This window comes from Lissotriton vulgaris, chromosome 5 (assembly GCF_964263255.1).
Source record: "Lissotriton vulgaris chromosome 5, aLisVul1.2, whole genome shotgun sequence".
NCBI lineage: Eukaryota > Metazoa > Chordata > Amphibia > Caudata > Salamandridae > Lissotriton > Lissotriton vulgaris.
Window position 1 is genome coordinate 219,460,129 of NC_141693.1, and position 24,178 is coordinate 219,484,306.

Here is a 24,178-nt window from a genome sequence, read left to right on the forward strand (position 1 = left end):
GTTTAGTTTGTCTACCAAGCTGCATGGACAGAAACACAGCGTGTGAAACCTGAGATTCTCCAAGTAACAAACAGGAGTATCCCTCAAACTGAAACATCTTACAAAACGTGATATATAATGCACTCATTTTATAGTTAAACATAAGATATAGCAACTGACCTGCCTCATATCATGGGTATCTTGCTATTGAGTGGGTAAAGTGTAGCAGTATACTGTAGGAAACCTTTGTAATCTCTTCTGCATTAAAAACATATGCAATCCCACAAAGGGGATTTGTGATGCCGGGTCCTCTACCTTTGGCATTAGCGCACACTCACAAAGAGATGTCACTCAGAAAGCAGGATATCAAGTGCAGTAATCTGCAGAACCTAAAGAAGAGAGGAAAAAGGCATAATCACACTAATTTTCTCTGCAACCTAGGCTAACCACCCTTTGCTTTGAGCACAAGGTTCCATGTCACTACAGAAACGTTGTTCCATAAATTATCCTTGGGCGTCTCATTCACAGTGCACCTACGAAGCAATAAGGGAAAAGGTACGATGGTAGATAATGGCTCAGCAGACCGGAATTTATTAGAAAAACCTAAAATTTATCAAATTAAAATAGCTCTATCTTCATCATGTAAACAAGTTGCAACCGAGAAGTGTCATTCATTTGAGAGTCTCTCTGTCACGAAGCCCACACTCCTGCAGTTTTCACAATGTGGCTCAGGTTATCAGTTTTCCAGCATAGCTTCTTCCAAAACAATGGAATATATGTGCGTAGCTCTTCCTGGGTCACCACCTTTCTTGCACTGCACATACATAACAAATCCTGGCAGGTCTCTAAAATTCAAAATTTCCAAACTGTGTTGGATTATTGGTAGGTTTTGGCTGCGGCTTGTAACCAATTCTGTCATGTATCATCTGCTCCCTGCTTTTGTGGTCACTGCTGATCCCTATAGCTCCATCCGTACTGCTGACTAGGTGTGCATCCTCCCCTTGCTTCTTGCGACTCTGAAGATGAAGAAAAACAGAATGATTGTTAATACTTTCAGAAACATAGAAAGGCATGTTTCTAAATGGCAATGTTTGGGGAGAAAAAACACTTGAGGTACAGCCGGGATTAACATATTGGAAAGTCAGGATGTCATACGAATCATCATAAAAACAATATTTGTATTCACTTTTTAGCTTATCCCAAAAACAACGTCATTCACACACAACATTTAGATAGCAAAATACAGAATGGTTAAACTATTAACAAGCATTGGTAATGCATCGGTTTCGCCTCGAATGAATAAAGAGCAGTTTATCAATCGTCATATGCCAGAAGGTAAGAGCTCCCTGACAGATAACACAGGAGTGGAGAGGATGTGGCGCAGCGGCCAGATCTCCTGACTCAAGAGCTGGGGATCCTGGCTCGTGTCTCGGCACCGCCCCGCTACATCCTGGAATTCTATGCAAATCACTTAATCTCTCCAGGTGATAAATTGTTATATAAATATCCTGCAAGAGTTAAAGGCAAAACTTTATAAAAATATAGTTCCACCAAAGCAGATGTTAACAGTACTTCGGCAGTGGGAAACTGATTAGAGAAGCAGATGTAGAACAAGCCTGGGTAAATGCAGGAAAATATGCTACAGCCAATAGAAATGGAGGAAGGGTAAGTGGCAAGAACCAATGAGAATCCAGGAAAGGGAGGAGGGATGCAAGTCCCTTTTAAGTTTATATTAAAAACAATAGATTTCTCAAGAACAGCGCATGCACTGTGCAAGCGAAACATAAAAAGGAAGGTTTCAGACTGCCTTAATAAAGCAAGCCCATTTTTTTAACAACGCGAGCACGGAGAAAATGCAAGGTAAATAGTTCCCAGTGCAAAGAGTTTATTGTATTCTGCTAAGCCATTTAAGAAAATAATAGTACAAGCTAAGAATACTCAAATGCAACCTCTTGAATTATTGACCAAGGAGGACTACAAAATACATCTATTGTTAACTTCCGCCCGATCAAAATAAACACTGTGCATATTCTGCATCACTACACACCGATTGCGGATGTTGCACATTACACAACCGTATAGCTTCACAGCCAAAATCAAGTGGAGGACCGGGCGGAAAACTGCCACAATATGGTGGTATTGTCTGTAAGACACTGCCAACCATATCAGGATGCCGGCGGAGAGCAGCCAACGCCACCATGGAAAGGCATGTGGTTTTTCGCTGTTGGGGGCCCATAGCGGGCCCCCAGGATGTTGGGGGATGCATATGGGGGGGGGGGGGTACCTATGGTACCCCCCTGCATTGGCATGGACACGGTGGCAGGCACCGCGCGGTGCATGTTACCTTGTGCATACTAATGCACAACGGGCATTCCCAGCATTGTGGCAGGCGGTGCTATGAGCACCGCCTGCCACAATGCTGGGAATGGGGGGTGCCACCGCCGGCATCCTAATTGCAGGTGCGGGACCACTGCACCCCTGGCGGACAGTCCCGCATACAGTTACGGTGGCGTGCGGACTTTGTCCGCCCCCCATCGTAATGGTACCCTTAGTGTGCACCACAATCTCAATTGTCTTTAAGTGCCTGGTTACAAAAAGCAAAAAGCCTGGTTACTCACTTTAACAAAATTTACTTTCAGGAGGCTGAATCGCACTTTGAATTTATGGTCAGCAAATCTTCTGCCCGCTGAGTCATTTTACCAGGTTATCTCTAGAAAGTGTTCTCCAGTGTCAGGTAAAGAATCTCCGTTGTTTGGAATATCCCACTTCACCACCACGATAATATTAGATGCCACAAGTCCTGTGTGTGTCCCTACTAAGCTAGATAGTAGTGCAACATAAACATTAAACCATTTAGTAGAGCCCAGGAACGCATGTGGAAATTGATCTCCTTTAGCTGAATGTGATAGCAAGCCATTTTTATGGAAAGACCTGTGTAGTTTGAGTCTTCCGTTTAATCTCACTCAATTCAGAGGCCCACTGTGTATTCCCCAAAGGTTACTAATCGCATCCCCATAGCAAATTTACCATGTAATTCTCTTGTGTTTTAAGTAACGAACACCTCTGTGCAATCATGCACAAATGAATTGCTTAATCAAAGACAAGGGTACTTGGCTAAGCGCCAAATAATGCCATCTTGCCAAAAGCACCAGTTTATTAGCTAAGCTCCAAATATACTATCTATCCAAAAGCACTAGCTTTTCTTGTGTACCGAGCAAATTCAGATCTGGATCAACTCAAAACAATTGGAGTCCCAGATGCCCTCCAACCAAGAAACCCTGTTTCTCACCTCCAAATCTTTCCGTATACTCTCAAATTCTTCAATGTCATCCAGCTTCAACTCGAGACGGGTTGGTTTCCGCCGTAGCATTCTGAAAACTTCTTTCCACTATACCAGCAACAAAACTGTTTGGTATACAACTGAAATAAAAATTGTAAAAAGGTTGTGTTGTAAGAACATTCTCTTTGCTGAAGAAAAGACATATAAATGGATGCCTTTCAGCCATAATAAAACTCTACTAAATCTAGTGCTGTATTCCTAAATAAAACACTAGCCATTACCATTAGGCCATAAAGACCCACAAATTCCTTTCACATTTTACACAGAATATATTTTCAACAGTGCTTTATCAGTACACAAGTCCACTAATGGTGTTTCGCATAGAATATTTGCTATTAACCCAACACCTTTATTATTGTCTACAATAAGTACTGGAAGTTCCAGATTATGAATACCAAGATATTTGAATCCAATAATAAAAACATCAATACCTTTTATGACATGGAATATGGGGTGACGGGGGAGGGAGTTATTCCAGGATATAGGATCCAGCTTATCTAAGCAATATATTGAACACTAAAGGGTATCTTACAACCTATAATCCAAAGATTTTTGGGGGGATTTTTTTAATGGCCTGAAGGTGAAAAATAATGAGGGTAACCCAAGGGTAACCTTATCTGTGGTTATTAAAGATCTCCATCCACTCTGTTAGTGACATGCTTCATCGTTGTGTCTAACCCTGGTCTCTATAAACCAGAATGGGCTCAACCATCTTCCTGGGAGCCCTCATGATATTTTCCTACCGGGGTCTTTTAAGGAAAAAGAATACCTTAGGGACATCCAAGACTTCCATTACAAATGTGTGTCCTTGCTATGAAAACAACAGACTTGGGCTGTCTCCAACGTATACAGGCCTTAAACCTTTCTCGTGTGGACATGTTTCAGCCTTCTCTACAGACTGCTAGTGGTCCCATTCTTTCATACAGACTAGAATTAATGCACCCGGAATTAGTATTGCTTTTAAATGTAATAAGTTTTTGTTGTCTTTTTCTTATCATCCCCGACTAGTGACATACAACATAAAACATGCAAAGGGTTAACTCAAGAAAAAGGGGAGCCAAGCCATGACAAAAAAAACATGTTGGTAATTGGGGTGGAAGGGGGGGGGGGGGGGGGAATAGGGGGAAGTATGGGGATGTGAAAAACCAGTAGTTAAGTTAGCCATTTAAGCGCGTATTCAGGACATTAAGTGGAGAGGAAAAGGTGGATTAGTAAACAACAAGGCAGAAATATTTAAGGGAGCGAGAAAGACGTGTGTGTGTTTTGTCGTGGTGCTATCAGGAATGGAATACTTGAATGCAAAGGCAGCAAGTCGGTTAAATACCTTTGAGGTGAGGTGGGGCAGGGGGGAACCTGCTAAAGAATGATGTAGTAGTATATTATTATTTGTTTTAACAAATGTGGCGTTACCAGCACTGCTGTTGTGCTATTTGTACTATGTTACCTCAAAAGGAAGGAGGATAAAAAAAGACAAGTGAAAACAGGCGCTCGCAGTAACATAAGCACTGACAAAGCCAATGGACCACATTGGCTTTGTTAATGCATTTTGATGATATAACGGCTGGCTTTTTCCCTACAACGCTCTGCAGCACAATCAACAAACAAGCATTTACAATGCAATGGTTTCGCCTTTGGAAAAGTTTGAGCTATTGGCATTGTAAATGACAACATTTGTATTTATGTGTTGGTTTTGGAAACAGATAAATAAATGGCATTGTCATATACAATGGCAATAGCTTAATCTCTCGCAAATGTGAGACCTATTGCATTTGCACCCACACATACACACAGAGTCACACACACAGAGCCAGCCGCGCACACACACACACACACACACACTCACAGAGCCAGCCACACACACACACAGCGCCAGCCGCGCACACACACACAGCCAGCCGTGCACACACACACACACACACTCACAGAGCCAGCCACGCACACACACAGCGCCAGCCGCGCACACACACACAGCCAGCCGCGCACACACACACACAGCCAGCCGCGCACACACACACACAGCCAGCCGCGCACACACACACACAGCCAGCCGCACGCACACACACAGCCAGCCGCACACACACACACAGCCAGCCGCACACACACACACAGCCAGCCGCACACACACACACAGCCAGCCGCACACACACACACAGCCAGCCGCACACACACACAGCCAGCCGCACACACACACACACACACAGCCAGCCGCACACACACACACACACACAGCCAGCCGCACACACACACACACACAGCCAGCCGCACACACACACACACACAGCCAGCCGCACACACACACAGCGAGCCGCACACACACACACGCACAGCCAGCCGCACACACACACAGCCAGCCGCACACACACACAGCCAGCCGCACACACACAGCCAGCCGCAAACACACGCACACACAGCCAGCCGCACACACAGCCAGCCGCGCACACAGCCAGCCGCGCACACAGCCAGCCGCGCACACAGCCAGCCGCACACACAGCCAGCCGCACACACAGCCAGCCGCACACACAGCCAGCCGCACACACAGCCAGCCGCACACACAGCCAGCCGCACACACAGCCAGCCGCACGCACACACACACACACACACACACACACACACACAGAGCTTGGCCTTGATAGTACAGGTTTGCTTTAGCTCTATTTGTAAACTGGCCTGGAAAGGAAGTTAAATGTGATATTTCCGAAAGAACCGCATTTCCTTACAGCAAGTGAACACACACCCTGTACACTTTACTCGAAGCAGATAAGCTTGTGTGATTAAAGTGAAATGTGTAAAGGATAAAAATTGTATTTATTACTTATCCAATAGTAAAGGTTTTTCCTACATACAAAAGACAATTCATTCTCATGGTTGTGCCTTAAAGCATCTGTATTACGTTCTTAAGACCATCAGCAGAAGTAGAGACCTTAGACTAACGAGTGTAGAAGTGAGGCTAACCACATGACAGAGGATTCATGCTGTTCGGGGTAAACCACGAAGGATCATTTGCCTTCAAAAGACAGCTGAGCTAAGGAGTCTCATTACTCATTCTAATGACTGTCAACAAGAGAACAGAAACACACTCTAAATACAGACTATTTATGACATTTCTCTTAGTGGTGTAAACTATGAAGTAGAAAAATCCAACCTATCAAATTATTTAATGAAGAAAAATATTAACAATGGTTACTTTCAATACATATCCCTGTGTAAAACCCGACATGTAAAGTAACGAATAGCTTTTTTAACAGAGTAACCATCAGAAATCAACGCGTAGCTGCTGTACCGTTTACAACCAAAGGGCTTGAAAAGGTTTAATGTAAGGCATGAGCTTTTCAGAGCAACTTTGTTGGGGACCTTTAAAACTAGAACCTCAAAGATAAGTCCCTGTGCCAGACTCTGTGCCAGACTCTGTAAATAACTGAAGAGTGGAGAGCACAAATGGAAAGTGATGGCAATCAAAGGACATGGTTGGTCTACACTGTTAGCAACTGTCCACAGTGAGGGCAGAAGTGAGTACCAACAGTTCAGATGGCAGACACGTGAAAAATGACGGAGCAGCCCCATGCCTAGTTCGCACGATTTGTGGCAGGGGTGTAGTGTGTGCAGGGGCGGCTGGAGTTTGTACCCAGTGTGCAGGAGGTGAGAGTGCAGGCGGCGCAGCACCTTACCGAGCTCGCAGGACTTGTGGCAATTTGCAGGGGGTGGTCGCAAAATGTTCCTAGATAATGTTGTAATCTGTGACGGAGGGAAGGTACATAATTTGCAAAGATAGATCATGTTCTGTACAAATCCATAAGGTTAAAAAGACGGACCCCATTTCCAGTGTCTGGCTAGGAACCAAAATCAACACTAAAGAAAACGATCACTCTAGCCCTACCCCACAGGAGATTGTTGCTAAAATAAGGTCATGGTACTCGGGAGCCCATCCTTCTCTGAAAGCAACCACCTAGCCTGCTGTCTGACGTTTAAATACCAGGGCGGCAGAATGGTCAGTCCGGATCTACCCACATAGTCAAAACACATCTAAATTACAAAACCGGACTCCGGCTGTCCGAAAAAGCCACCGTGCCTCGTCAGGGACGATGTTAAATGATAACTTATACTTGAGCGTACACAGGACTTAAAGGTACGGCAGCTGACAGCAAGCCTGCCCTTCTCACATGACTCCACTTTACCCCCAGAGTTCGCCTACATCTTAGTCTTTAACTCGAGTCCACAAGCGCCATTTCTTACCCCCGTACGGCTTGCTCAGGGAATGCTCCCGCTTCAGATATTCGTCAGTCTGGTCTGCCAGTAAGACCTCCGCGAGAAGTATTAAAATATAAATTAAAACCGTAAAGTTGTTCTGCCACCGGGAGCCGCCAACAGACGCCATTTTCTTCCGCTCTCACCTGCGCGCAAACCCCGCCCATAGAGCTCGCATTGGACGAATATGAGCTTTTACCCGCCTTCCAGTCGTTAGTTCCTCACTATTCCTACTTGTATACAAACAGTTGCCTGGCATTACGCTGGTCACTTCTATTGGTCTCTGAACACATCGATCAACGTGCCTGCCTTTCCCAAGACCGAAGGCCGGCAATGCTTGACCCCTTAGGGTTTGTCTAAGATTTCAGTGTCATCAAAGGTCATCCCACGCTGTATTTATTTATTTATTTATAAAGTTTTATATAGCGCGAACAAGATCCCGAAGGATATCTGAGCGCTTTACAATAAGTTGGAGGAGGGGACAAAATGAAATATACACAGCAATTGTGGAGAAAAAAAAAACACACAAAAAAAACAATGCTAAACAGTAAACATTGGTACACATATAAGGTATCATATTATGCAAACGATACGATCCGTGACATTCCATTAATGGTATCAAAAGCACTGGAATCGCCAACCTGGTAGTCTTCGTTTATTTTATTTGTACAAAAGTTTTTGTTTCAATGAAGCAAGTGTTAAGTCCTCCAGAAACATTTTCTAATGTAATTACTACTAGTCTAGAACATGCTCTAAACGTAAATGTTTCTCTGTATATGCCACACGAGTACTCACCTCACTATAGGACTAAGGAATGGCAATTTACTGTCAAACTAATGAGCTTCGTAGTCAACAAATCCAGAACAAGACATACCGCTCGATTGAAACGGCACTAGGCGAGCTCCTAGCTAATGCCCTTATTAATCCTTTAAAAATCCTTCACATCTAGGTTTGATCGACAAAACAATGTGCACCTGATGCCAGCAAATCGACAAGCACCAGTTGTGACCAGAAATCGGCAAGCCTGAATTCTTTAGCAGCCACAATTGTGGACCGGAACATCAAGGCCCTGCCGAGTGAAAGCGAAACTGAAGCGGCGGACTGAGGCTGTGGCAGGCGCTGGGACGCAGAGCACGCAAAATGGCCCGGAAAGTGATCCCTGCCCGGTGGCACCAGCATAACGTGTTGGGAATCCTAAGCGGCGGCTACGGCTCAAAAAAGGTGAGCTACATACTGCGGGGATGCGACATCAACTAACAGATGGTGAACAAATGGATGCCTGATGCGGGCGGCGCTGACGAGACTGTGGCTGCAATAGACGAAGCGCACCTCAAGGGGGAGCATGGCTGGAGACTGCTCGGGTCTGCTGCGGAAGGAGAGCGGAAAGCCGCTCGAGACTCGCGGCACACAGAACCTTAAGACCTTCACTGACGAGGCGACTCCTTGGGCGGTAGAGAGGCGAAGACAGGAACGGCTTGAAATCCGAGGTGGGGAGGAATAAATCCCTGCCCATTACCAGCGACGCTAGCCATAGGACAATCGGGCAGTGACCGCCTGGACCTTCTTCCAGATCGGTTGCTCCCCCACGCTCCGGCTGAACTGCAGCTGCCTCGCTCTGTCTCCTGGCGGTATCGTTATCTCAACAAGCATTTTCAGCTGTATTTGACTGACCCTCGCAGCCTAGTAGCGCTTTGCTCGCGCAGCGCCGCACTATTCTATTTAATTAATTAATTGCTAGCGCGACCTTGCTGAGGCTGGCTGAATTAATTTTGGTACACTGAGGCTTGTGTGTTTTCTTGCAATTAGCCTGCACACTCGGCGCTGTAGTGAATTTGCTGCCCCTGGCTCCATTAGCCTTTGACCCTCCATTTTGTTGTTTGTTTTCCCCTGGTCCGCCCCTCCTCCCGCCACCCAGCTGCTGCCCCTCCCACCCACGATCTCTATCCTTCCTCTCCCCCGAGCAGATTGTGACCGCCTGGACCTTCTTCCAGATCGGTTGCTCCCCCACGCTCCGGCTGAACTGCAGCTGCCTCGCTCTGTCTCCTGGCGGTATCGTTATCTCAACAAGCATTTTCAGCTGTATTGGACTGACCCTCGCAGCCTAGTAGCGCTTTGCTCGCGCAGCGCCGCACTATTCTATTTAATTAATTAATTGCTAGCGCGACCTTGCTGAGGCTGGCTGAATTAATTTTGGTACACTGAGGCTTGTGTGTTTTTTTGCAATTAGCCTGCACACTCGGCGCTGTAGTGAATTTGCTGCCCCTGGCTCCATTAGCCTTTGACCCTCCATTTTGTTGTTTGTTTTCCCCTGGTCCGCCCCTCCTCCCGCCACCGCCTCCCAGCTGCTGCCCCTCCCACCCACGATCTCTATCCTTCCTCTCCCCCGAGCAGATTGTGACCACCTGGACCTTCTTCCAGATCGGTTGCTCCCCCACGCTCCGGCTGAACTGCAGCTGCCTCGCTCTGTCTCCTGGCGGTATCGTTATCTCAACAAGCATTTTCAGCTGTATTTGACTGACCCTCGCAGCCTAGTAGCGCTTTGCTCGCGCAGCGCCGCACTATTCTATTTAATTAATTAATTGCTAGCGCGACCTTGCTGAGGCTGGCTGAATTAATTTTGGTACACTGAGGCTTGTGTGTTTTCTTGCAATTAGCCTGCACACTCGGCGCTGTAGTGAATTTGCTGCCCCTGGCTCCATTAGCCTTTGACCCTCCATTTTGTTGTCTGTTTTCCCCTGGTCTGCCCCTCCTCCCGCCACCGCCTCCCAGCTGCTGCCCCTCCCACGCTCCGCCCCCTCCACCATCCATTTATGAGCAATGTCCCAACGCGCAACGTCCACGCGCAGCGTTCGCGCCCCAGTCGCGCCGAATGTGCGCCAAAGGTAAGCCCGTCTACGCCCGTCCGCGCCTGGACCGCGCCCAGCGCCATACCCCCTGGTCCTCGTAATGCCCACTCCTCCCGCATTACCTACGACGCCACCACCCCCCTAGCCCTTAACCCCGGCCGTTCCCTCAACTGCGTCCGAGCCGCCCCTGGACACACCCATGGACCCTTTTCCTGTAACTCCTGCAAGTTCGACGGCACCAAGAACAACTCCTCATCTACGAACACACAACAGATATCCGACCCCAACCACCTACAATGCATCCTGCTCAACACCCGCTCGGTCCACAGGCACGCCATTGACCTCTGGAATCTACTAGACACCATCTCTCCGGACGTCGCCTTCCTAACAGAAACATGGATGAATGCCTCTTCAGCCCCAGACATCACCATTGCCATCCCAGAAGGCTATAAGATCATTCGCAAGGACCGTACCGGCCACACAGGAGGAGGCATCGCTATCGTCCATAAGAAATCCATCCACATCTCAACCAGCTCAGACGTCAATTTCGCCAACACTGAACACCTTCACTGCCAGATCCACATCGACCCCAAGACCACACTAAGAGGCACCCTCCTTTACAGGCCACCAGGACCCCGCGCACAATTTAGTGAAGACATCAAGGACTTCATCACTCCACACGCGCTCCCCTCCGAGGATTACATCCTTTTGGGAGATCTCAACTTTCACCTCGAAAAGAACAACGACCGCAACACCACCTCCCTTTTGGACAACCTCGCCAACCTCGGACTTAAACAACTTGTCACTACCCCCACTCACATCGCAGGTCACACACTCGACCCTATCTTCACCTCCAGCAAACATGTCTCCTTCAGCCACACCACAGCTCTTCTTTGGACTGACCACAGCTGCGTTCACTTTACCTACAACAAACCCACATCCAACAACCACCCCCAACCCACTCTGCAAAGAAACTGGAACAAAATCACCATCGACCAGATCTCCTCATCGCTTCTTCAAAATCCCCCAGCCCACTCCTCAAACCCCGACCAAGCAGCCACCAACCTCACCCAATGGTTATCCAACAGCGCCAACATCCTAGCACCACTGAAAAAACGACAAATCAAACTAGGCAGCAAGAAGACCTCCTGGTTCAACGATGATCTTAAGAAATCCAAGAAATTCTGTCGCTCCCTTGAGGAGGCCTGGAAAAAAGACCCAACTACCATCACCAAGGACGCCTTCAAAAACGCCACCCGCATACACCACCAATTGATCCGAAATGCCAAGAAAGCCGCTTTCAAGGACCGAATAGATAACAACGCCCACAACAGCAAGGAACTATTCCACATCGTCAAGGAATTTACCAACCCCTCAGCCAACTCCAACGACATCACCCCCTCTCAAACCCTCTGCGACTCCCTAGCCTCATTCTTCCACAACAAAATTGCAGACATCCACAACAGCTTCGACAACCGACCCGAAGACCAACCCACACAACCCCCTGCAGGACCCCCACCCCCCCTGAACATCCTCAATGACTGGAAGCCAATCTCCACTGAGGACACCATCCGTCTGATGAACTCTATCCACTCAGGATCCCCCACAGACCCATGCCCTCACCACATCTTTAACAAAGCAGACTCCATTATAGCACCGCACCTCCGAGACGTCATCAACTGCTCCCTCAACTCCGCAACCTTCCCGGAAAGCTGGAAACATGCTGAACTCAGCGCCCTCCTGAAGAAACCCACAGCTGACCCCACCGAACTCAAAAACTACCGCCCTATCTCACTCCTTCCATTCCCGGCCAAAGTCATCGAGAAAGCGGTCAACAACCAGCTCGCCGCATTCCTCGAAACCAACAATTCCCTCGACTCCTCACAGTCCGGCTTCCGAGCCAAGCACAGCACTGAAGCCGCCCTCATCGCAGCAACAGACGACATTAGAACTCTACTGGACAATGGAGACACAGTCGCCCTCATCCTCCTCGACCTCTCCGCAGCCTTCGACACGGTCTGTCATAGCACCCTTTTACAACGCCTCAGAAACGTCGGAATCCAAGGAAAAGCACTGGAATGGATCACCTCGTTCCTCACCGGAAGAACCCAGAGAGTCCGCCTTCCACCATTCAAGTCAGAGGCCACTGAAGTCATCTGCGGCGTACCACAAGGATCCTCACTCAGCCCCACCCTCTTCAACGTATACATGAGCCCCCTCGCGGCCATCGCACGCCAACACAACCTCAACATCATCTCCTACGCCGACGACACTCAACTGATCCTATCACTCACCAGAGACCCTAACACTGCCAAAACCAACTTACATGAAGGAATGAAAGAAGTAGCAGAATGGATGAAGCACAGCCATCTGAAACTGAACTCGGACAAAACAGAAGTCCTCATCCTAGGCACCTCCCCCTCCGCCTGGGATGACTCTTGGTGGCCAGAGGCCCTGGGAAAAGCACCCATCCCGACGGACCACGCACGGAACCTGGGCGTCATCCTGGATTCCTCGCTCTCGATGAACAGGCAAGTCAACGCCGTTTCCTCATCTTGCTTCAACATTCTTCGCATGCTCAAAAAAACATTTCGCTGGATCCCCACCGAAACTAGAAAAACGGTCACCCACGCTCTGGTCACGAGCCGACTGGACTACGGAAACACCCTTTACGCCGGTACCACCGCAAAACTCCAGAAAAAACTCCAACGCATCCAGAACGCTTCAGCCAGGCTCGTATTAGACATCCTGCGTAAAGAACACATCTCTGGTCACCTGAAAAACCTCCACTGGCTCCCCGTCAATAAGAGGATTACTTTCCGGCTCCTAACCCACGCACACAAAGCACTCGACGAAATCGGACCCGAATGCCTCAACACTCGACTGTCCTTCTACACCCCCTCCCGCCAGCTACGATCCTCCAACCAAGCCCTTGCCACTGTACCTCGCATCAACAAAACCCCCATGGGAGGTAGATCCTTCTCCTACCTGGCAGCTAAAACCTGGAACTCACTTCCCACTCACCTTCGCCTTACTCAGAACCACCTAGCATTCAGAAAGCAACTTAAAACGTGGATATTCGACAAGTAATTCCCCACCCTTCTTCAAGCGCCTTGAGACCCTCTGGGTATGTAGCGCGCTATATAAATTCATTGACTTGACTTGACTTGAATGGGCTTTTCTGATTCAGCAGGGGGGGGGGGGTGCGGGAGAGGACACGGACGGCGGGAGGGGGGCGGGAGAGGACCCGAACGGCGGAAGAGGACACAGACGGCGGGAGGGGGCCGGGAGAGGACACGGACGGCGGGAAACGTGCACAGGACAGCGAGGAGGGGGGAGGGGGGACGGCAGGAGGAGGGACACGGAGGAAGGCAGGACAGCAGCAAGCACGGCCCGGCCGGACCAGATTCGGGGGCGTTCCGGCATTTGGCTGACGTAGCATGACGTGGCCAAAAGCCAAAAATTCTCGGGAACGCCCCCGAATCTGGTCCGGCCATGACGGACGCCTCTCTGTTCCAATGGCTAGCCTCCATATATGGAGCTAGCCAATGAAACAGAGGGCGTCTTCCAAGAGTCCCTTACTGAAGACTAGAGATTTCTCTGGGGCGGAGCTTACGCTCCGTTCCCCAGTCGAAACCTAAAAATTCAGACGGTGTGATGATGCAACGGCTACTAGAGGTCGCTACTTTCCACTGGTGAGTGCATGCATCACAATGTATGCGTGTCTGCAGAATGAAGTGGGTGGCATTTGCTTTAACTTTTAATCTACCGATCCAAAGTAACAGCCGCCACTTGGATGTGTAAATTTAAAAACATTTTAAAATAAACGAAATAATTATGTGAAACTGTAAATTTGAGAAACAAAGGACCACAGGATGGGAGGAGTAACAGAGGAATTAATGTGTAGTGGCAGGTGGGTTCGAGGAGGAGCATCCAACGAGGGAAAAAGCACACATGGGGAGAATAACGTAGCAAAGTGGAGAAGCACACAAAAGAGCGAGAAACAGATGAAAGTAACAGAAACACTGGAAGCTAGAGAGGCTGAGAACAATACAGAGTATGAGGGGGTTGCGAGGGAAGTACCCAATAGAGAAACAAGGTGCGCAGGCGACCACAATGGACAGAAAAGGATAGAGCTGGAAAACACATGCACTCTCATGGAGTGCTTAACCACAAAGAAGAAAAAAAGTTCCCTTGAAATGAGTAGAGGCAGGATAGAAGCCAGCCGATCCAAGAGATTATAAAGAGGCTATGTTCCAGGCAAAGGACCAACTCAAAATTGACAGACATGGACAAGAAAAACGATTGAACAAGTAGTAATCAAATTAGACAATAAAGCCAACCAATGGTGAGCAGAGGGCCGGCTATTAACTCCCTGTAAAATCGTGGTAAGCGGAATAGGTCTAACAGCCAGACATGCACTGTCTGCTAGGCTCGCCTTAAAAAAGTCGTTGGGGAATGGAGGCTACGGAAGAGATTGTAGAGAAGGCATGATAATGAAGCAGTGGACTAAACAAGGATCACTGGGGGCAATATGTTGGCCTAATTTGAATTTTCCACTGAAATATATTGGGCCAAAGAAATAACATGTAAAAGCATCAAAGCAAAAATAGCTAATATTTTTGGAAGCTCACTTGAGGGTCACTTGGCAGCTATGGTTAAATGATTCGTTTCTGCTGGGGGTAGTCCCAGATGCATGCCTCCCAACCACAAGGCTAGCCGTCGGCTAATAGCAATATTTAATGCTGCCAAGTAGGCTTTAAACTCCTCTTCACATAATCCTTCACACTTGCTCTGATAAAGCACAGGGGTTAGGAAACACACCATAACCACTCTTACTGCAGGACTAAAACCTTAAAAATGTGCAACCCTTCATCGACTCGCGCTTACCGGTACGATTTGCTTCAAAACTGATATGCACTCATACTAAATAACGAATAAATAAGCACATACTCACAAGTCACCACTGCAGATCACTCACAATCCTACAAACATAATTACTTAACACGCGCCTGCTAGGAGGGGTTTCTTGCTGGTGCTGCTCTATCTTAGTCCTATTCCTACGCTGTTGAAGGCAGCCTTCTGCTGAGCCATCTACTACCACCTCTTTACCTTGGGTGGTTGAGTCCCCTCGCCTCACACTCGGCTTCGTGCACGGCCCATATCCCCGCAAATCCCCCAGCTTCGCTCAACCGATGTTCCCCAAACCCATCCGCCCTCTGTAGCAAGTAATGAACATTGAAGAAGGACGAATTTTGCGTTCCATGGTAACTAAAAGAGGACTAAAAATTGGACAACTACCTGTAGGTCCCCTCATCAAAGAGCCTCTCTTGCATGGGCCCAGAGTAAGATGATCGTTGTGTTCAAATGAGATACGAGCAAGATTCATTGGCAAAGATTACGTATGACTTTCACTTAACATTTTTGATAAAGTTTTGTGCGAAGTACAACGAAGTTTTAATATTTAAAATCACTACCTTGCATGCGTTGTTAACCTCCAAAACTGTTAGCTACGCTTCTCACTGTTTGACGTATACATTTAGTGCCGCAACAGAGCCTTTGTTGTAGCTAAACAGATACATCATACTGTAATCCAAACCATTCTAAGATGGCGCTGCAGAAAACAACAGCCCCGTTCTTTAGTCATGAACTGGAATGTAGCTCTCGCTTGTCCGTTTCAGACATGAATCCTGTTAGTTGTGTAAATTTTGGTGTCCCAAGCTCCGTTCCTATCCGCTGGTAATCAATATTCAAAAGAAAACGTGCGTTAAAGGAGTTGTAACGAGCAACTGAAAGTCTGGAGGTCGTCATATCGAGTGACCCGGAAGTACACATTCAGGGCTTCCGTGGCCGCGACTCTTACGTTGTGTTCAGCATGTTGTGGATCTGAATGAGGCTATAGAAGAGAGGTGAGGAATGTTCTATTTTACAGCAGCTCCTGTTGCTCTTCCCCTCACTAGTTTATATGAATCTTTCTACTAGTCGGAATCTTTTTGTAGCTCAACCTACAGTTGGTGTTACAAAGTGCTCTTAAACTTGGGCAAAGCGAATACCGTTCTATGCAACAACAGACGCCAACCCATTCCATTCTACTGATAATATATTTCTATTCAGTTGACACACGGAACCCCGCTTTTATTGTAATTTCCTCCTGCATCCCATTGTTCGAAAAATTAAGATGCCACTTGTTTCTATTGCGCTCTTCTGTCATTTACACATCGAATTTGAGCAAGAAACATGAATGCTACGATTTCAGTATAAATAAGCGTGACATTTCAGTGTTGTGGGTCTAAGTGTGACATTGGCCTACCTTATGTGTGACACTTTATCACTAGTTATTGAATAGAGAGCTGCGCAGGTCATTAGTTTTGAATTTAAGTATATATAGCTTTTCATTCACAATGATTGTTGCAAAACGAAAAGTGACAGAATGCAATGGAAAAATATGACCTGATGAACAGCCTGTAGCTATCCAAGGTGACGTCCCAGCCTATTTGCAGATCAGACACTTAAAGCTCACCCTTTCAGACTGCCACAAAGAAAATGATATTGCAATGCATCATTTATGCATTTCCCGCCGTCTAAACTGTTATAATGGGGGAAACAACCTTTACAACGCAACTTTTACAATGCACTACCATTACAACAAAACTTTTACAACGCAACATCCATCACAACGCAACCATTACAACGCATGACACTATAACGCACACCACTGCAACGCACACCACTACAACGCACACCACTACAACGCACACCACTACAACGCATGCCATTACAACGCAGTCATTACAACGCATACCATTACAACGCATAGCATTACAACACATAGTACCCTTACACTATCCAACACTTACCCTACTGTTGCACCCCCTGGAGTTAGAATAGTAATTTTTAACCCTACACTATCCAACACTTACCCTACTGTTGCACCCCCTGGAGTTAGAATAGTAATTTATACCCCTACACTATCCAATACTCACCTTATATGCAATGTAATGTTATGCGTTGTAATGGTATGCGTTGTAAATGTAGTATGCGTTGTAGTGTAATGCGTTGTAAAGGTAGTTTCAAAGTATTCGTTGTAATGGTATGCGTTGTAATGGATGTTGCGGTGTAAAAAATGCGTTGTAAAGGTAGGCGTTGTAAAAGTATGCGTTGTAACGTCATACATCCGTTATAATGCAACGTACTACACTAATAACTTCATTACAAACCAACCCTCTTCTCTGTGCGAACAAAAAACGTTGCCAGAAAAGAGGTGCAATACAGTAATAATCATGACACCACCTCACCTATAATTTCGGGGAAGGGTCCATGAGCATTAATGTATGCCACTGCCTGAGGAAATAAAGGCCCAACTCTCACAATCTGGCACCAGACGTGTGCTTAAGTGTAATTGCATGGCAACATGGGGTGCTTGCGGTAATGGGCAGAAATGCACCAAATGCGTAAGGTTAACCCTTGATGCATGGCACTTGGCAGCGCCAAAGTAAAGGCTAATTGTAATGCCCTAATAAATTATATATACAAAAGAATCAGCGTAACTATGATTAGAATAATCCAACAACACTGCACCACAGCCCCTACACGAAAGCCTTTCTTCCACAAAATTGTATCGAGAACTTAATAGGCTGCTATTTCTGAAGGCACAGTCAATTTCTTCATGTCCTTATGTCAGATGACTGTTAACACAGTCGGCGTAAACCTTATTGCATTAACAGACTTCAGTGTAGCAAGTCTTTTGGATATAAGTTCTTACAATATTATGTTATAATTGTATCACATTGCAACTAAAACATTAATTAAAGTAATTTGCTTACTGTACCATGATGCGTTATATTCAGGGTCTCTGACATTTTGCTACATAATGCAGCATTTTTTGTGATAGTACTACATCATTATTTTGTCATTTTTAGGTCTCGCCTCTCAATGCGCAAGCGCATTGAAGAGGCGAGACTATAGCGTCTTAAACAGACTTTACCTAACTGGGCGATTTGGTGCTGTGCCCGTGGCTTTTAGGTCAATGCGCAAGCGCATTGACCTAAAATGCGCGTGCCCATCACCAAATCGCCGTCTGTTCCCTCAGCCGCACTCCTCCCACACCTTTGAAGTGAAGCTTAGCTTCACTTCAAAGGCCCCTGCTGCTTTCACACCCTCTCCCCGCTCCGCCCCTCCCCTGCCCGCCGTGTCGCATTTCTCCTCCCCCCCTCCCCACAGCAATGCCCTCAAGTGTCCGGGAGCCCCGAGTCTTCAAATAGTATGCGCTTCCAGCAGGCTGTTGTTAATTTGCCCACCATACAGCCTTCTTGAGCTGTTCTTTTGATGGATGAATGTGGTTGCTTTGATTTCAATTTGTAGTCACTGAACGTGCGCTGCAATGGATTTCTTTAGCTTAAAAGAATTGTTAAGTAAGTTATTGGTCTTTGTCAGTAGTGCTCCGTTTCTTTTTGCACAATATATGCAGTTTGCAGAAGCACTATTTTTTGGGCAATGTGTTTTCTTTTTCACCAGCTTTCTTATTTGTCTTTTCATGCTCTTTATTTATTTGGCCGTGCTTTCAGTTTCACGGCCGGCCGGCCGTGTAAAGTGCACTTTTTATTTACGATGCCCACCATACAGCCTTCTTGAGCTGTTCTTTTGATGGATGAATGTGGTTGCTTTGATTTCAATTTTTAGTCACTGAACGTGCGCTGCAATGGATTTCTTTAGCTTAAAAGAATTGTTAAGTAAGTTATTGGTCTTTGTCAGTAATGCTCGGTTTCTTTTTGCACAATATATGCAGTTTGCAGAAGCACTATTTTTTGGGCAAAGTGTTTTCTTTTTCACCAGCTTTCTGATTTGTCTTTTCATGCTCTTTATTTAGTAGTGTTGGTGACTTTTTAATAATCGGCTGTAGAATGTGCTGTATTCACACAGCTAAGTGGATAGTCTTATTTATTTCTAAATGATCATGGCTGGTTAAGGTTGCGAGTCAGCGCAAAATAAATCATTATTTTATATTGTATAATCCGCACTTGATGCATGCGGGTTCAATGTAATCAACACCACATCCACCATCACATCCACATCCACCATCACATCCACCTCCACATCCACCGCCACATCCACCGCCACACCCACCACCACCACATCCACCACACCCACCACCACCACATCCACCGCATCCACCACCACCACATCCACAACCACATCCACCACTTCCACCACCACCACATCCACCACCGCATCCACCACCGCATCCACCACCACCACATCCACCACCTCATCCACCACCGCATCCACCACCACCACATCCACCACACCCACCACCATCACTTCCACCACCTCATCCACCACCTCATCCACCACCGCATCCACAACCACCACATCCACCACATCACCACCACATCCACCATAACCACATCCACCATAACCACATCCACCATCACATCCACCACCCCCACCACATCCACCATTTCATCCACCATCACCTCCACCATGACATCCACCTCCACCTCCACATCCACCACCACATCCACCACCACCACATCCACCACCACCGCATGCACCACCACCACTACATCCACCACCACATCCACTACAACCACCACCACATCCACCCCCACATCCACCATCACCACCACATCCACCATCACATCCACCACCACATCCACCACCACCACATCCACCACCACTTCACCACCACATCCACCACTACCACATCCACCATCACATCCACATCCACCACCACCACATCCACCACCGCCACATCCACCACCGCCACATCCACCACCGCCACATCCACCACCACATCCACCACCACATCCACCACCACCACCACATCCACCGCATCCACCACCACTTCACCACCACATCCACCACCACCACATCCACCACCTCATCCACCACCGCATCCACCACCACCACCGCATCCACCACCACCACATCCACCGCATCCACCACCACCACATCCACCACCACATCCACCACCGCATCCACCACCACATCCACCACCACATCCACCACCACCACATCCACCACCACTTCACCACCGCATCCACCACCACCACATCCACCATGACATCCACATCCACCATGACATCCACATCCACCACCGCATCCACCACCGCCACATCCACCACCGCCACATCCACCACCGCCACATCCACCACCGCCACATCCACCACCGCCACATCCGCCACCACCACATCCGCCACCACCACATCCGCCACCACCACATCCACCACCACCACATCCACCACCGCATCCACCACTTCCACCACATCCACCACCGCGTCCACCACCACCACATCCACCACCTCATCCACCACCTCATCCACCACCACATCCACCACACCCACCACCATCACTTCCACCACCACATCCACCACCACTTTCACCACATCCACAACCACCACATCCACCACCACTTTCACCACATCCACCACCACCACACCCACCACCACCACCGCATCCACCACCACTTCCACCACCACTTCCACCACATCCACCGCATCCACCACCACCGCATCCACCACCACCGCATCCACCACCACCACATCCACCACCACCACATCCACCACCGCCACCACATCCACCACCGCCACCACATCCACCACCGCCACCACATCCACCACCGCATCCACCACCACCACATCCACCACCACATCCACCACCTCATCCACCACCTCATCCACCACCACCACATCCACCACACCCACCACCATCACTTCCACCACCACTTTCACCACATCCACAACCACCACATCCACCACCACATTCATCACATCCACCATCACCACCACATCCACAATCACATCCACCACCCCCACCATCACATCCACCATCACCTCCACATCCACCATGACATCTACCGCCACATCCACCACCACATCCACCACCACCGCATCCACCACCACCGCATGCACCACCACCACCACACCCACCACCACTACATCCACTACAACCACCACCACCGCATCCACCACCACCACCGCATCCACCACCACCACCGCATCCACCACCACCACCGCATCCACCACCACCACCGCATCCACCACCGCATCCACCACCACATCCACCACCACATCCACCACCACATCCACCACCACCACCACATCCACCACCACATCCACCACTTCCACCGCATCCACCACCACCACATCCACCACCACCACCACATCCACCACCACATCCACCACCACCTCATCCACCACCACCTCATCCACCACCACTACATCCACCACCACTACATCCACCACCACCACATCCACCACCACCACCACATCCTCTACCGCATCCACCACCAGCACATCCACCAGCACATCCGCCACCTCATCCGCCACCTCATCCACCACCGCATCCACCACCACTACATCCACCACACCCACATCCACCACCACATCATCCACCACACTCACATCCACCACCACATCCACCACCACTTTCACCACATCCACCACCACCACATCCACCACATCACCATCACATCCACCACCACATCCACCACCACATCCACCCCCCATCCACCACCATCTCCACCACATCCACCATCACCACATCCACCATCACCACATCCACCATCACCACATCCACCATCAACACCACATCCACCACCACCATATCCCCCAGATCCACCACCACCACATCTATATGTGTGTGGCTCTGTGTGTGTGTAGGTGCAAATGCAATGTTCTTGGATTTTCGTCACAATAAAATACACTGAACATAATCTTCACAAAAGTTATTTACAAACGTTTAAGCTATTGCCATTATAAATTACAATAATTTTTATTTAAGTATTTATTTGTAATATCAAGACATCTAAGTCACGTAAATACAACACACATTGCATTACAAATGCTATAGGTGTCACATTTGCAAAAGTTAAAACTATTGACATTGTAACTGACAAAGCTATTAATTTTGCTACTTTCAAAACCAACACATAAATAAAAAAAAGTGTCATTTACAATACCAATAGCTCAAACTTTCCTAATGCGAGACCTATTGCATTTCCAATGCTTGTTACACATCTTAACACTATCTGTACAAAGTGAATCGATCCCCCAGCACTCCATACAAATTATTTCCAAAGTTTGGGGAGAACTCTTCTTAGTATTTTAATCACAAATAGTCAAGGATCTGGAACTTGGTATTCTTCTTAGTATTTTTTTATTCGCGAAGATCAACAATTAATCCTTGATGTACAGATATTTCACATCACTAGCCAACAAGTGTTTCATCGCTGGACACATCTTTTCCAACCGACTTTCTCAGGGTTAGAAGAATTAACAGGACATTTAGAATACAAAAGTATAATCCAATCCAATAACTGTCACTGGATAACTGCTCCCTGGACGAAGACCAGTGCCAACTGAAAGGAGGCAAGGTGGAGAACCCCATCTGGAAAGGTCCTGGCAGAACGGGGAGGATGGGTGGGCGTTAAGGAATCTGCGGCTAGACACCGTCTCTACCAGATACATCGTTACTGAAGGTAATTTACTCGAACATCTGATAGAGACATCTAGCCACAGGTTCCTTAACTTAGTATAGATACCACAGCCATTCCCCAAGGGGGAGGTGGGTCTGCAACAGAACAACAGAAAGTGCCCGAGAGCACTGAGCCGGCAACAGAGTGACGGACTATGGGGAAAGCTGTGGAGGTGCAGCCAATCAGTAAACCAAGCAGCTCGGAAGAGCACAAGACAATGGTGTCTCCCTTTGATTGGTTTAAATCGAAGGGTATATGCCACGCCCAGCCCTTTCAGCATGTTCATAATTAAGTCAGAAAACATCCCTACCCTCTCTGTGCATTCAACACTGAATGTAAAGTGACAAATAGCACAGTTGAACACCCAGACCAGCTATCCACAGTGCACCGAAGGCCAGTTAGTGTGAGCAGCTAGCAGTAGTAACATACCAGGCACCAGGGCAGCTCAGCACTGACATAGCATACACAACCCTTGGCACACAGATTATCACTGTCATGCAGTGATAAAGGTCTTACACTAATTTTATATGGCACTAAACTTTAGAGTTTGTGGGTTCGCTATGTAGGCAGTGGGCCTGTTTATACATGCTTAATAGCCACTCTTGACATCATTATCTAAATAAATTGTGCAATGGCTGTGAGATAATTGAGTGGGTTAGGGTAGCTGCTGCAGAGATATGTTCTGGAACGAGTGGCTTGAATCCTTAAACGTGGAAGGTTCAAAACATCTATGCAGGTGAGACAGGTACTCTTTTTTAAATAGGCACATTTATTTATCATGCATAGTGCATTAAAACCATTACATGTCCATTAAAACACATAAAACGTCTGTGCCATATTAAATACGATCAAATTGAGCTGAACCTGGCTGGTTGTATCGGCTAGACGAAATGATAAAAATCAATCAAAATGTAACAATAATAAAATCGATCAAAATGTTAGGATCAGAATGTTAGTGATTTACCAGGTGCAAAACCAACAGTTGATGGACAGAATGCAGAACAATGTCATACATTCACCCTAGTATAGAGATCTGGGCCTAAATCCATCGTTTTTTTGCACTCCACACCACCCCAGTTCAGACATGGCCATTTGCAAATCAGCCTTGACCCTGTGCCTCATGGGAACAGTCCAGCCCGAACTGCCAAGCCATGTCTTCCCTGGACCGGAATCAAGCATCCTAGGACCGGTTTCTGGCTATCAGTCCTCCCCTCTTCCCAAGGAGCTGGTCAGCCCCCGTCCTGGTGCGCAGCTCCCCGTGGGGCCCTGAACGTCCGCACCGGCTCGCCCTAGCAT

The 24,178-nt window shown here is 47.6% G+C and overlaps 2 protein-coding genes across 2 annotated transcripts in view; one reads left to right on the forward strand and one right to left on the reverse strand.

Annotated features, from left to right (window-relative positions):
- Positions 1 to 538: 538 nt before the first annotated feature.
- Positions 539 to 15,635, reverse strand: CDC26 (cell division cycle 26). Its single transcript, XM_086921205.1, has 3 exons — positions 15,520 to 15,635; positions 3,269 to 3,399; positions 539 to 995 (listed from the first exon to the last, which is right to left on the reverse strand). The coding sequence occupies exons 2-3, from the start codon at positions 3,347 to 3,349 to the stop codon at positions 825 to 827; spliced, it is 252 nt and encodes an 83-aa protein (XP_086777331.1). The 5' UTR covers positions 3,350 to 3,399; positions 15,520 to 15,635; the 3' UTR covers positions 539 to 824.
- A 543-nt stretch (positions 15,636 to 16,178) lies between these two features.
- Positions 16,179 to 24,178, forward strand: part of PRPF4 (pre-mRNA splicing tri-snRNP complex factor PRPF4) — a 206,047-nt gene continuing 198,047 nt past the window's right edge. The window contains exon 1 of the mRNA XM_086921206.1: positions 16,179 to 16,316. The gene's annotated coding sequence lies outside the window, so the exon portion shown is untranslated. The remainder of the gene's footprint in view (positions 16,317 to 24,178) is intronic.

What these genes read in the sequence shown, in the direction of transcription:
- CDC26 (XM_086921205.1), bottom strand. Translation starts at nt 3,349, where the DNA reads ATGCTACGGCGGAAACCAACCCGTCTCGAGTTGAAGCTGGATGACATT. An exon ending in GTATACGGAAAGATTTGGAG is followed by an intron (nt 996 to 3,268) that starts GTGAGAAACAGG and finishes CTTCATCTTCAG; the next exon opens with AGTCGCAAGAAGCAAGGGGA.